The sequence below is a fragment of the Myripristis murdjan genome, chromosome 9 (assembly GCF_902150065.1).
Source record: "Myripristis murdjan chromosome 9, fMyrMur1.1, whole genome shotgun sequence".
Lineage (NCBI taxonomy): Eukaryota > Metazoa > Chordata > Actinopteri > Holocentriformes > Holocentridae > Myripristis > Myripristis murdjan.
The window spans coordinates 22,178,671-22,194,556 of NC_043988.1; the positions used below are offsets into that span (position 1 = coordinate 22,178,671).

At 41.0% G+C, this 15,886-nt stretch overlaps 1 protein-coding gene across 3 annotated transcripts in view; it reads right to left on the minus strand.

The window, feature by feature from the left end:
• The window catches only part of pde4d (phosphodiesterase 4D, cAMP-specific), a 179,962-nt gene that overhangs the window by 99,031 nt on the left and 65,045 nt on the right, over positions 1-15,886 (minus strand). The window contains exon 1 of one of the 3 annotated variants that reach the window (XM_030059825.1): positions 14,340-14,608. The exons of the other annotated variants lie outside the window; for them this stretch is intronic. Coding sequence (XP_029915685.1) covers positions 14,340-14,608 — 269 coding nt within the window. Of the gene's footprint in view, positions 1-14,339; positions 14,609-15,886 lie in introns of those variants that run through there. 3 annotated transcript variants of the gene reach the window in all.

Genomic DNA, 15,886 nt, shown 5'->3' on the forward strand with positions numbered 1-15,886 from the left:
GTTTATGTCTGTCTACTTACAGGCAGTTTTAATCACATCATTAGGTAGAGAATATTGCAAATCCTTTATGATATTGGCATGGAAAAACTCATACTGTATGCCTTTTTTAGTGTGTGTGTGCGTGTGTGTGTGTGTGTGTGTGTGCGCGCGCGCGTATGTGTGTTACGGGGGAAGTGTGATGCAACTGTTTTCCGATGCATTTCCTGTTTCCCTGTTTACACTGTGTGTAGGCATTACTGCAGCACATGTTGCCAAGCTACTGAGCCTCTGGGACTGAAAAGCAGACACTTCAGTTTGCTACTGAAAACTCACTAGGATAATAGAAGACAATGGACAATTTATGACAGCCAAATTTTATTGAGTTAGAAAAGATAATGCTTTGTTAAGTTGCTCATCACATGAATAAAACTACTGCTCACATGGTGGAAACAACTCTGTACTATGGGGCTGAACCGATGGCTGTAAAGGTGACTACAATGACCAATGGCGGTTTCAGGGCAGATGGCAATGGTAACTGCAACTGGTGTCTGCAAAACTGCACATTTGATTCTATCATTGCTTACATCTATTAATCTCCTACACCCATAATAAGCTACCTTTCATTCTGGCCAAAGGCAGTCATTTAAAGTCTAGAGTGGTGGTCAATATCGAGACACTCCCTGAAAGCTATCTGACCCTGTTGATATCACAATACACACAATGCTTGTGCCACACACTCGAATAGCTATCTACAAAGGTGCAGTGAGTGCCACTGTAGAGTATCAATATACAATTGAAAAGACAAAGGGAACTCAGAGGAAGTTATTAAAACAAATGGCTCTCTCCTGAGCCTCCAAACATTTACATGGACACTTGCAGGCTCAGTAAAACAAATAAATCAAAATAATGCAATCATCATGTTATAGTAGATGTTTTAACATTGCAATTATTGTATATGAGAATTGCAATACCCATCCCTCTTTCTAGGACATGTTTCAAGGGAAAACAATCTCTCTTGGCACTTTATAAATCAAGAGGAGATGCTCAGATCACAATCAAGTGGTGGCACACACTGCGTACACAATATGTGAGCCTTAAATGAAGGTGTGATTGCTGCAGAATCCGCCCATAGCTGGTCTGTCACAGTTGTTAGGGCTTCAATTGACAACTAATACACTTTATGCCACTCTCAATTTGTCTGCTACTCGGTAGCGTGACAGAAATTTACCTCTATCAGGCCTAACTCTCCTTTTCCACTCAACTTTTTCTTCCTCTATGACACCCTAGTCTTCCTCATTCATCCCCCCAGTCCATCCGCTCTCTCACAGATAAACTTGCCGCTCTGCTGCCTGGCTGCAAAGCTGAATGTCAGCTTCATTAAATGATAATAATGTGCATGTGAAAAAATATTATTACACAATACAATGAACCAATAAGTCATAGATGTGGGTCATAGAATTACACTATAAATCTGGGGTCATCAATTAAATTTGTCCAAGGGCCTGGATTTTTCTAAGCAGTCACTGTGAGGGCTGGACTTTCAAATAACAAAATTTTAATTTATTTAGGCCTAATTAGCCTATTATTGTTTGATGTTTTTATGTTCTTACAAAGTTAATATTATTATTGTTAGCCTATACCAGTGTGAACAGATGAAAAACATGGGAAATCATGTGCTCTCAATAGAGCACAGACCTGATTTTGCCATAATTTTACATATATAACTGTTCAGGATTGAACTTGAGTATACAGTATATATTGCTGTGGACAGGAATTAAATTTTGCCTTGGCATGAGGAAGAGTGTGCCACAAAACCTAGCATGAGTTATCAGAATGGACTTGAAAGTGCAACTGGCCGAACGGATTTTGCAACTAACCTCAGACATAAGTATGAATGTCACATTGAAGTTTTGAATGCTGAGCAGGCCAGACTATCTCACAAACGCACATACACACACTTGCACACAGGCACAGCCATGCACAAACGTAGTTTCACACTGTCTCGCCCTCTCTCTCCTGAGAGCTATGAGAAACTAGGTGCAGACCAATTACCTCATACAAAGAGCACACTGCTCATTTTTCGTCTTTCATTACGGCATACACCAGGATTGAATCAATGCAATCAGAGGAGACGGCCCCGGTGGTCAGGCAGACAGCAGAAGACTGGTAATTAGGATGGGAACTGACACAAACAAGGACACACACACACGCGCGCACACACACACACACACACGAGGCTGCAATACAAATACACAGAAACTGCACTACATAGAAATAACTGGCAAAAGCACAAAATGTATTTGCATTGTCTGTTTGCACATGCATATATGCACAAAGGCACACAAAAGCGTGCGCACACAGAGGATGAAAATGCTCCCTCATAAAGAGCAGGATATTGGAAGCAGCTGTGAAAAATGATCAAGGGATGACATCAATAACAGAATGGCTCTCACAACATAGGAAGCAGCTGCATCTTAATTGGACATGCCCCTCATTAGAACTGCTAGAGGTGGACTCTCTCTCTTTCCCTCTCCTTTAAACCCTTCTGTTGTCCTTTCTCCTGCCTCTTCCTGTCCCATATCAGCTTTTTCAGTGACTGCATAGGTGACACAATACATTTTGCAATTTTAATATCTAGCTTAAGACCTGTATTAACTACAATGATGCAAGGCAGACAAGACAGGACTGAATCTCAAAGGACAAGTCAATGCTAATCTCAGAATATGGCCCAACTTCAAGTCAGCTGCACACAATTCCCTGTCCTCAATGTCAGAAGAACCTTGAAAAAGTTTAAATATGAGATATGAACTAAGTAGGTATTATGAGCGGTAGCTGAAAGAAAATAAGACTGAGAGAGTTGTCAAGAAAATGAGAAACCAAATCAAACTCACTATTCACACAGCAAACTCACTATTCACTGAACAAGGACAGCCTTTAAAGAAACACGCACAAAACCGACCAGACCCACGGTGCACCTGTGCACATCCAGCTGAACATCCCTACTAACAGGGCTGCCAGCTTTTGACTTCAACTTGGAGGGTGATTTGCTTCTATGGGGGTGGTATTTTGGTAGCACTTATTTTTGCACTTTATTTTTGTTGCAATAAAATGAGCATCATTCATTGTAAATTGACCCATTCGACCTCTCTCTGGCCTTATGAACCAAAACCTTTTGCATTAGACTTTTTCTTTTTGCTAATATGTGTTTATTGGGTAATGTTAGACATATTTTTCTTTAAAGCATACCCAGGGCTCTAGTTTCGCAGACCAGGCGAGGCGGGGGCGTAGCGCAGATGCGCTTCGCCAACTGGGTGTGGCCAGGCGGATTTTCCAAGTTTGGCACGCCGTTCTCGGTGGCGCAAGTACTCCGCCGTCCCTCCTACCGGCGCAAGGGAGGAGAGAACTGTGCAGCTCTTGTGTGTTTTTACGCATGTTTAAATTATCTGAAATTTCGGCAAAATTCCTCAATTCCTGAGGTGTGCAGATAAATGAGGTTCTACTGTATATTTTTGTTTTTTTTTCCCCCTAAAACAGATGGCATACTTCTCTAGGGTGACATTCCTTATCCAAGGATCTGTGTCCTACTGTCCTTTACTGGTCATCACAAAAACCAATTTCTCATCTTATAATGACTAAGTCCCTGTCTTCTACATGGCTCTGCATCCATCTTTGGGACAACGTAAGATCAGATATGAAAGATGACCTCACATGTATAAGATACAGGATTTTGGTGGGACAGGGATTTTAAAAAAAAACTGCGACATCTGTATTTCTTACAGTATATGCAGAGCACAGAAATCAAGCATAAAGACTGGAGATTGAAATACAATATGCTATAGTTAATTTATCAGCTTGTTACATTCTATGTGGACCGATAAGTTATGTGAAAAAGGTTTGATGGGAGATAATAAATCTGAAAACACACCACTGACCTACAAAAAACTGCATATTATAACTACACTGCACAAACCCTGAGTCTGAATAATTTCCATCCCACTACACTATGCATTTCAAATGAGATGTTTGGGTTCTCTTTTCGCTTTAGACAACCAGATGGCCTCTGATTTCACATCTGCCTGCTCCAGTGATACTCTGTACCTCTGCACACTGCTTATGCCCCAGAGTGGTCATGCATCCCAAATCCAAACAATGGAAAACTTTTCTGTTGAAAGCAGAAGCCAATTACAGAGATAGCTCAGGTTTCATGTTTTTGTTGTACATGTGAACTGAGGCAGACTGAAAAAGACTTCAACATAATGGCTTCCAACTAGTTAAAAATAGGGAGAAAATAGATGTTATGACTTTAGAGGGTTATACTTTCCATTATTCTTTAATGAGCTGAGGCTGCCAACTATAATCAGACATGACCAATGGATTCATCACAGCCAGGCATCACTAATGGATCTCACCTCAGGCTAATAAGGCTCTCTCAAAAAATGATAATGGAAGCTTTAGGCCACATTCAAACATCATTTTCTGTCACGCAAATTTTGTCTGTCTCTCTCTCATTAGACGAAGCATCACCACAATGAGAGTGGAGAGTGGCCCACTGGATATGTATTAAAACAGACATGGCCATCCACAGTCCATTACAAAGGTATGCCAGTCTATTAAAAACTTTCCCTCATTTCAGCACTCATCTTCTCAACGCTCTCCATCCTCAGGCTGTTCAGCGAAGTCGGGAATAGAAAGCCACACCTGTCCGAGCACTCCTAAATATGCTGCTGAATTCGCCTTAAGCAATAAGCTCAAAATAAAATTAAATCCAATTAATGATAGGATGGTAACAACAGATAAACCATGAGAGAGTGAAGTTGAGGGGAAATAAGAAAGAGAAAAGGCAGGAAAGAACTAGCAGATAATACTGGAGTGGAGAGCAGCAGAAGAGGGCTAGTCCACCAATCACATTGACATACCGTGGAGTTTGCACTCAGATGACCTTCCCCACCCTTCACAAGTTCATTCACATTCCTGTTTCTCCCTTTGTACCAGTCAAATAATGCATAGCTAAGCAAAAGACTGGGATGAGAGTGCAGTCATTGTGACCACTGACCCCAGACATAGAATTTAATTTATTTCATTCATTCATATATCTATTTATTTTCTATTTGCACAAAAAGTAGGCATTTAGCAGAAAAATGACATCACACACATGCAAGCACAAACATTAAAGGAGCACTGTCCAAAACTGCTTAGGGTTGACATGAGTGAGGACGCTTTCGACTCATCCGACAAAGAAAGTGAAAAAGCGCGTAATCTATCAGTGTCAGACAGGCCAATGATGAGAACAATGTGGACGTTGTGAAATTTTTCCACGTTTTTTTCAGTTGAGTCTAAACGTCCGGGCATAAAATAATAAACCTTTAAGACCAGCAAAACAAAAAGACAAATCCTAGAGACATGCTGTTTAAGAGTGCATATGAGTGTATGTGTATGTGTATGTATGTGTGTGTGTGTGCGCATCATCAAAGGGGTGCATTCAACGCTACAGGGATCTACAAAAATTACAGTGCGTAAAATAGGAAGAAGCAGGGGAAAAAAATGTGATTCAATAGTGAAAAGCGCTCAGCATGCTACTAACCATGACTGGAAACAAATAATGACAGGTATCATCTATTATTTACACTCTTAATATCTGCATCACATATAGTCTCTGCCTGCATGCTATGTCTGTGCTAGACCTTTTAGTAAATGCTATTCTAAAGAAACTTATTATTCATTTATTCTTTTTTGTCTTGGTTTGATGCAGCAAAAACAAACAAAACAACAGATTAATGAATCCAGAAAATAAATGTAAGGCAATTTAAACAAAATAAAATAAAATCTTACCTATGATGTTGGGGCTATCAGACTCTAGGAGAATCTTTCATTCATTTTGCTTAATCAAAACGATATCAACATATCAAAAGGCCTTTGATGAAGCCTTGCAGCTGTGGCCTCTCCGGTCCATGTTCTCTCTGGTCATCATTAAATCATCTCTGTTACTGCAGTAAACACCTCTACCACACCTTCAAAAGTCTGGACCTGACTGTCTGGATCACATACACATTTCACTGAATTACTTCTATACGAACCTGCTGAACTGGGGTGGAGTAGGTCCCTCTTTTTTTGCCAATGCTGTTTGACTGGGTTGTATTATAACCTGTGAGAAGTCGAAAAGATATGCCCACACAGCTCCACTGTTTTTTGGAAGATTTAGAGATTTTGACATGTAATGGATCTGAGCCTGAATACTTCTGGCAGTGCACAGCCCTTGATGATTGAAATGTGATGAAAATGGAGAGCAGAAGAAGGATTCAGCGTTTAAAGGCCACAGAGATTCAGAGGTGTATGGACAGACTCAGAGCCACAGATTTGGAAGTTTCCACTTACAACACTTTTAATAAACATCAAGTGCAAGGGGTGGAATATCTCTCTTTCTCCACTCCTCCTCTCTCTGCATATTCAATAATGAGCCTTGAGTATATGTAAACATTCACAACTCACTTCAGTTTGCACCCTTCAGTTTACTTATCCGTTTGATTCATTCATCCAAATATGTTCACTCCACAGTTTAGAGAAATGAGACGTGCCAGTTTGGTAACACCAGTCTAGTGCCTGCAGTACATGTACAAAGTTCAGTGCTGTTTTCAAAGGCTCCTAAGTCTCTACTCCATGGTTGTTCTTTGATTTTGAGCATTTCCTATTAGAACAGGATGCACTTAAAAGTGTAGGAAAGTCTAAATGAGTAGGATAGCAGTTAGCTAGACAAACAGTTTGATGCAATGGGTGTAGGGGCAGGATTATTCAAAACATTGTGAAGGTTTTATTGGTTGAAGTGTTTATTTTACACCAGCTGGTGCATAATGAGGTCAAAGATGCACTTTGAAGAAGCAAAGGTAACTGGAGTTCATTTCATTGCACTGTAATATTTTGTAATTCTATGTCAACTGTTAGGATGTTAATCTCACCTTGCAGATGTTTGGGAGCTCACCTTTTGCATCTTTAAAGCTTCTTCCAAAGTTACTGGAGCAGTATGGTGTTCCACCTTTTGTGACTCTATTTCATTCAATGAGCTTTGCATCACACTACACTGTATAATACAGAGTAGAGCTGTACCAGTTCAGAAGAAACTCAGGAACTGTGAAATGTAATGGAGCAACAAGGTTCTGCTGGCTAGCACTGATGTATTAGTAACCTCCAGATTTATTCCGTTCTGTACTTCCATATCAGCTAGCATGATTGGATTACAACAGTAATTCCAGGGGGATGCTTTCACTTAGAAGTGAAATATTACAGTTGGTGTTATCTGCAATACATTTCCAGCATACAAAGCATTCTCTCTCTCTCTCTCTCTCTTATATAATCTCAGTTTTCTTATTCATCTCAGTCAACACTGCCTCTGCCACTAGCTTAGAATGCAAAGTCAAAGCTGAGTCATAAAGCCAAAGTGTCCTGTCTCATCTCTTAGAGAGAGAGACAGAGACAGAGACAGAATGAGTGAGTGTGTGTATATGCCTGTTTGTGTGTATTTGTGTATGCATGAAGATCCATGTGTATGCGATGTCATTGATTAGGCCAAATCTGCCTGTCTATTCACACAAAAACTGTGCACTGTGCTGACATGTCAGTCACCTAGCAGTGGCAGCACAACAGCAGTGCTGCTGAGATGCTCATATGTATGCAAATCACAGGCGCTCCACTCTCCCAGGCGGATAGCAGTGTTTGGGTTTATAAAACCAGGAGAATCCTCCTTGCTACACAGCTGGATGACAGCTGCAATCCACAGCCATCCCAACGGAATGGAAGGTAATTACATAAATAAAGCTATATAAAACACATCCAAAAACAAAAGTGTTCTAAAATTATATACCATGGACCAGGAAGCTGTGAGAACAGGTAAATGGTGCATTTACCTGTGCGTTAAAAAGTCAGCAAGTACAAGAATGTGATTTGCAGCCATAACCAGAGGTACCTAGACGTCTTTGCTGACACGGAATATCCATTTTTACATAAAAATCAGCGGGGGCACTTACACGGAAGAGTCAATAAAAGGGCCTTAGGTTTAAAGTACTGAGGAACAAAACCAAGTTTACGACAGTCAGTACCAAATCCAACCATATAAAATGATGATTAAACAAAGGAATTGATCATCAGTTTCAGGAGCAACTGGGGTGATGTCGCACCTGTGTTAATAAAAAGCCAACAGGTGGACATTGTACAAAATACAAATATCTTGTCCATATTAATGAGCAACTGAACTGAACTCCAATTCAACTCCAAGTCCCAATCAAGATTACTCAGATCATTTGATGTAACTACAAACAACTCTTTCTTTCTCTATCTTTTACCAGAGTAGTATTGAAAGGCTTTTTTTTTTTTTTTTTTTTTTAATCAGCATCACTGTTCATGACAGTAATAGGAATAATAAGTTCAGATAAAAGCAGACTCCAACACTGGTCCTCACCTGGACTCATTAGAGGTTACAATAAAAAAAAAAAAGAGACCAAAACAAAGCTGCAGACGGTTCTCCACCTTGAAAGTAATACCTTATTTTTGCATTTATAATGACTGCAGAGGCTCATTCAGTAAACAAGTGTGGATGTTGACCAGGTCTTTGGGAAGGCAGTATGTTCCTGCTGCTGTCAGGTTTTTTTAATGACCACTTATAGCTAACTAATGCATTGTGGTCTTGTTTGTATTGCTTTTTTCTCTCAGTGCAGCTGCTGTTTCTCTTTTGTGTGGTTTGTCTTTTCTCTAGTGGCAACTGGATTGCCCCAATGGGAATTAATACAATCAATCAATCAATAAACCACCTCATGTTCAATTTATACTCAACCAGATTAGCTGACAGAGAAAACAAGGGCAAAGAGTAGTTGAGAGGGACACATATTGATAAACACGCATGGCAGCATCCCATTGCAGTCACTCAGGCACTGTTGGCTCCTTGGAGTAGCTGGGGGTGCAGGTTTGCTGAAGGGCATTTTGTGGAAAGAGTGCAAGTGTTTCTTATTAATTATTTAGCAATTTGCTTGTTATATGCTTTGTCAGTCATGAAAATTAGATGTCAGGTATGTCAGGAAGGCTTCAGTGTTATGATAGCAGTGACTCACAAATGAGTCCAAGCACAATGCATCTGACCATACAGATCTATGAGATTCATGTGTATAAATGGGAGTACTTGAACACTCAATAGTGCAAGGAGTCTATCAGATCTGCAGCTGGAGCACTTTCACTGCCTTAAAGGGAGGAATGACAAAGAGGGATGAGAGAGAGAGAGATACACAGAGATGATATAACCAAGTGAGAAGTAGAGAGTCATGCCCTGCCCAGATTAACACTGCTGTGTTGAACCAGAGGGCCTCCACTCCTACACTCTCACTCTCTTCTGACTACCACTGGCCCTGCCTCCTTCCTTCCCTCCCACCCTTGCTCCATCTAGCCATCCATCCATCATCAATCATTCATCGAACTATCCATCAATCCATCATCCACCCACCCGCCTGCTGATTAATCCAGCCATCCATTCCATCTCTGATGGCCGGTAGGACACTTCAGATAGAGAGAACAGTGCCTATCTGCACTACTAGTGACAGCCACCTGTTCTTCCCTCACCGAATCCCCTCTCCTGTTATATAAAGAGAAGTTTCACTGTAGTGATGCTGCATCAGACACTGTTGTGCAACAACATTAAAAATACTTCAGGGTCAGTAAAGAGGAAAGTTGAAAACAGGATATCAACGGAGTTATTTTAGTAAAGTGAATTAAAAAAAAAAACTGAGCATCTAAGCACACTGCTATACATGTAGGTGTGTGAGCGAGCGCGTGTGTCTGTTTTAAAGTCATCTGAAGGTGAGCGTACTGCAGCAATACCAATCAACCTGAACTTTTCTCATGTAGTTTTAAGCTGCGATCAATTGCTCATTAGTGTCATTTCTAAACATAGAAGCCTTGATATGTGTTTGGGTGTATGTGTGTATGTCTGTTGCACGTATGCACATGTGCAGAGGTACTTATTTTACAGCCATCTTAGGGGCTGTCAAAACATTGTCGTAATGATGCAGACATGGCTCAGGAAAGCAATTAACCTTCTGTCATATCACAAGACAGAGCATTAGTTACTGAAGGTGCTGTACACAGCAGGGTAATGAATGTGTCAATATATCTGAAACATACAGTTACATGTACAGACACACGAAAATGGGCAGGAACACATGCAGGCATACACAAGCACACTCAAAAATACACACATTATGTAGACATACCAACACTATATCAGGATGAAACCATGGAAACTACTGTATCACTGAAAGGTAGGAGAGTTCCAAGGTTATTATTGTTAACGAGGACACACGAAATAACAAAAACTAGGTGTTAAAAAACATTTTAGTTAACTGAAATAAAAAAGAAAAAGAGGCTTTGCCAATAAAAAAAAAAACCTAACTGAAGCTGTTGCCAGTTTACAAAACTAACTAAAATAAACTAAAATTATAGAGAAAATGTCTCTCGTTTTCATCTTTACCAGTTTATTATATTGTTTATCTGTCCTCAGTGAATACATTTTTTTTAATGGTGTCAGTTTGGTTGAATTTTTATTACATAATACTTTACTGACCTTTTTGAATCTCGCCCCAGGCAAATACACCATATAGCTAACACAAAAGGACTAAAACTACTTTTGAAATGAATAAAAACTAAACTAACACCAAAAACATTTTAAAGAAATAAAGACTAAACAAAAAAAACTGCTTTAAAAAAAATTAAAACTTAACTGAATTTGAAAACAAAAAGTCAAAACCAAATAAAAATAAAAACAAATGAAAAATACAAAACTATAATAACCTTAGAGAGTTGTCAGTAGGTTGGCATTTGGTTTCACCATCATTAACATCATTAACAGAGGAGTCATGCAAACTTGCCATATTAGAATGCCCTCATTATGTCAAAAGGCAATCCTTTATTAGCATATCCATAACAGCTAAGCACAATGTAATGCCTAACATTTTTTGTACATTAAATATATCATTTAACACAGATATCCTCTCCAATGGAATTTAAAGCTGACTAATGCTGCTGCTGTTAGTCGTGCAGCTGCTGTTGTATGTAATAATACCAACAACAGAATAAGAATTACCACTCTCTATTTACTATCCTCTCAGCCAATTCAAGCCATGCTAAGCTTTCTAAATTCCTTTCTGTTATTACATCGTCTCAATGTCAACAAATGTAACTCTTTCAAATACACACAACACTCAGCAAAATACAGCAGAATGGCATTACATGTCATTATTCCTCCTTAACAAAGCAAGAAAGTGCCTATAGAACATCTTTGCAACTAATTACAGCAATCACAGCCCTTTAGAGCAGAGGAACAATCAAAATTTTGGGATACATTTCCCAAAGCATTTTCTAAATTTTGGCAAGACAATTTGAAGAGGGTTTTCATGACTGGAGTCCTGCCCATAACAACGGATGAGCAGTACAACAGGCCAATCGGTCCATGGAGAAGGATTGTCTTGTTAATGAAGTGTGGAGTGGAGCCACTGAGGGCTGTGTATGTCACCAGATTTACAGCGCAGCAGCCCTGTGATTCCCTGCAGCTGTAAAACAATGAGGAAGTGATTGGAGTAAATTAGGCTGCAGTTGTCAACCTCCCGTCTGCTTAGAGCCACTTGATGGTGAGCCACTTGATGGCTCTTACACTTACACAATCTCTCCCTCAATCACACACAGTCACACATATAATCTTTCTTCAAATCTCCACACTGTCCTTGTCCCTGACTGCCGCTCTTGTCCAGTTGTTTTTCAAATGTCAAGACGCAACACAGGTGTATACAAGTTACGAAACCATAGCCACTGGTCTTTCTTCTCACTGTCTCCCCTCTTGCCACATTTAACCTCCTACCAGCATCAGCCAATTAGTCCCGATGCAAAGACCAGATAGTGCTGTTTTAAACTCCTTATTCAACGAGGCAAATTCATTCTTAAATATACTGTTAGCAAGGGTCTGCAGGACTCGATGGAAGAAGAAAGAGGCATAAAAACATACAAACTGACAGGAGTAGCTATGTAATCCCTCAACAACTGAGGATGATTGTCTTTCGAAATGCCACATCAATTAGAAAGACCATGTCCACACTAAGCCGGGTAAATTTGAAAATTCTACTTTGGTGTTCCAACCACACTACGCCACATTAGCATTTTCAGTTCTCCAAAAGCCTGCTGCCAACACTGAAAACACCCCAAAACACTTAAAGTCCCCTACCGAGCATTTGCACACCTACGCTCATGGAATGTGCATGTTTGATACCAGACTACAGCCTAAATCACATGATTCAAAAAGCTCCTTTTTCATCCTCCACAGTACCACACCAGACCAACATTTTCAAATTCAAACACTATGGAGCACATTTTCAATTTTTTCATTTTTTGTGGGTAGAAAATGTCAATGGTGGGCCAAAACTGAGAATTTTTTTTTTTTTTTTAACCAGCTCAGTGTGGTAATAGCCTGAGGAAAGGCGTAAAGGATCACTCACTATTTCCATCATTTCCAGAGATTTGTGGATATTGTGACTTTCCAGTCAAAGTACCTTTGAAGTGACTTGTCTCACAGTGAGCTCATTTACTTAATTATCATGCTGATGTTGATGTTAATTGTTGTAATAGTCAATTTAAGTCAAACAAATCTATATTGTAATGCAAGGGAAATTTTGTTGTTAAGCAGCAAAGGTTCAAATATTAAAATTATTTCAGTTTAAAAGTACAGAACAACTGGCAAAATAAAAAAAAACACCTTCTCTAGCCTTAATTAGCAAAAGCACAAATATTTCACAATAAATCAATTCTAAGAAAGAAAGGGCTTTTACTTCTTAACGGGAAGGACAGAAATACATTAGCTCACTCTGCGAGAAGCAGCACGTGGGAGAACATTGGTTGTGTGTAAAATTACGCAATCTGAATTTATAAGCACATACAAACAAGCATGTGCGTACACAAACAGAATGCTACATTTCTACCCACATACATACACATGCATAAAATGTAATTATACACATGCAGATGCAGCAGTGTGAATCCAAAACAGCAAAAAGCTATAGGAGCCAAGAGCAAATCCGGGATATAGCTTCCAAATCCTCCTCATCTCACTGTGAACAATTGGTTCCATCATGACAAGAGGCAAGGGAAAGGAGAAAAGTGGGGAGGGGAAATAATACATGGTAGAGAGTGGAGGAAAGACTGATGTACGGAAAAAGGAAGACAGTAAAGAGTAGAATTGAGAAGTAAAAACATGTATAAAATAAGAGAGAGAAAATAAGAAGAACAGGAATTCGTAACAATATCAGAACAAAACAGCAAAGATAAAAAGCCAGAAATGGGGAGCAGTAGGCAAATTAATGGCCATTGAAGAACTGAAAAAGATATATGACTTCAATGGGAATCACATCATTTAATGCCAAAGACGCTTAAACAGGGTGGTGTGTAAAGGGGGGAGATGGTGATTAGAGGAAGTGGGATGCAAGACAAACAGAGAGAGAGAGAGAAAAGGAAAGAGAGAGAGAGGGAGAAGGAGCACGATAGAAAAATATGAAGATGGGAAATAGAAAGAGATATGAGGTAAAAATCGAGAGGGAGGCGATGGTGATGGGTAGTGGGAGGGGAGAGAAAATTAAAACGGGGAGAAGGTGAGGGGGAAAGGGGGGAGTGAGAGAATGGGGAATTGATATGAAAGGAAGGGAGGGGACAAAGCGTGAGCATGTGCAATGGAGGCAGACAGCCAGGAATAGAAGACTAATTAATAGTCAAAAACTGCAGGCAGGCAGGTGTTGAGAGAAAACCACAGCAGGAGGGAAGGAGATGTCGAGATGGATGGCTTCCTACTCTATGTAACTAACAAGACAGGCTGCTTTAGATAATGACTTCTTAGGTGCTGCATTATTGTATATCACAGAGGTGGGGAGAAAAATACGGAGAAAGAAGAGGAGGGGGGAGACAGAGGGAATGGGGAAACACATCCTCACTGAGGGAGGGAGGGAGAGAGAGCGAGAGCGAGAGAACCCCATTATCTAACAGTGTCTAAGGTGAGAAGAGGGTTTCCTGGAGGGATTTAACACGAATAACGCAGAGGGGAGATTTGCACATAGCAGCCATTTCGCCGTGAAAGGAAAGCATTCAAAGCAAACAGCAAATAAAGTTTAATCACTCAAACAGCTTATCACACTCCCACCTCCCGCCGCACAAAGCATTCCACAAACACAGCCTGACTCGACCTTGAAAGTTTTGCACCGGTGCAGTTTAGACCACGCATATATTGTGTGACAAATGACCAACACACACACACACATCTTAACATTGCAGCTTGTGCTCATTTGTCTCTGTCTCACCATGTATGAGCGACAGTGAAGCGTCTCTGTTTGTGGATGTTGTTGTTGAGCAGCATGCGGCGCAGCAGTCGCGGGGAGTTGCGGGGAGAAAGGCGGGGGGAGATAGAGGATGGCGACCGCCGGTGTCCCCGTGGCCTCTCCGGCTGCAGCAGGTTCTCCCGCAGGATCTTCACCAGATCCTCATTCAGGCCTGAGTGTTTTGGCATGGGGGGCACCGCCAGGGTGTCCTGATGGGTCACCCCCACCCCCACGCCTGCCTGCTGGGCCATGCCTGCCCCGGCTTGACCACCACCACCAGCCAAGTGAGCAGCACGGGTAAGCTAAACAATACTACAAATAAATGAAGCAATCAACAACACGAAATGTTCACTACGTCACGGGGAGCGTCCAAGGTTTTCCCCCCGTACTGAGCTGAGTGATTCGTGACAAATTCAAATTTGAAAATCCTCAGGATGAGAAAAGAAGGAGAAAAAAAAAGAAAAATCTTGGCAGGTAATTCCTCACACCAATGGCTCCTTCTGTCCCTCTGTGCCCAACCAGAGGATATAAAAGAAAGAAAAATCCCTTTTCTCTTTCTCCCTTTCCCTCGTCTTTGAAGGAGCCAGCAGATGAAGTGAAGCACTCAGGGCTGCTGTGTTTCTCTGCTCTGCAACAGTGAATGTCTGCTGTGAAAGTGCAAGGGAGAGGATGAGAGGAGGATGGATGAAGAAGAGAGGGGAGGGTGGGATGAAAAAAAAAAACGGAATTCCGTCTATTCCAGCCGATTTTTAAAGGCCTTCGAGCAAACTCAATGCAGTCCACTGTGGTCTAGCTCAGCAAGACTTCAGCTGAACTAATTCAGTCTAATATAGCCCCGCTCAGTCTGGTAAAGACCCCTGGGAACCAGTGGCAGTCCACCAGTTTTATCCTCTAGTCCAGTATCATTCAGTCCAGTCAGGCTTGGATGAGTTCTGCTCTGTCCAGTCGAAGCAATCTATCCTTCTTTCCAGAGAGTCTGACTGCTGACTGCAGCCAGTTTATAAGCTACTGATCCTTTGGAGCAGAGTAGAGCCGAGCATAAGCATGTGTGAGAGAGAGAGTGTGTGTGTGTGTGTGAGTGTGTTTGAGTGTGTCTGTATGTGTGCAGCGTCAGACTGCTCGACAGAAATGCCAATTGTACAGTGTTCCTGGGCCCTCCTCTTCTCTCCCCTCCTTTGCTTAGCACAACACTGCATAGAGGCACTCCTCCTAGCCCTATGCCTGACTGAAAGCCATTAGGAGGCGGGTATATATGTATATGTGTGTGTGTGTGTGTGTGTGTGTGTGTGTGTGTGTTCAAACAAAAGAGGAGAAAAATAGGGAGGAAGGGATTAAGAGTGAAAGAGAAAATGAGAAATATGGCAAGCTGGAGAGTCAGTGTGCAAAATGCATACGTGTCTGTGTGTGTGGGTGTGTGTGTGTAAGCACGTGGGTATGTGCAACGATGTAAGTGCATACATTATTGCAACAGACTGCACTAACAGGACACATTAGTTATTGAGTAAACCTTAGTCCACACTCTGTGAGAA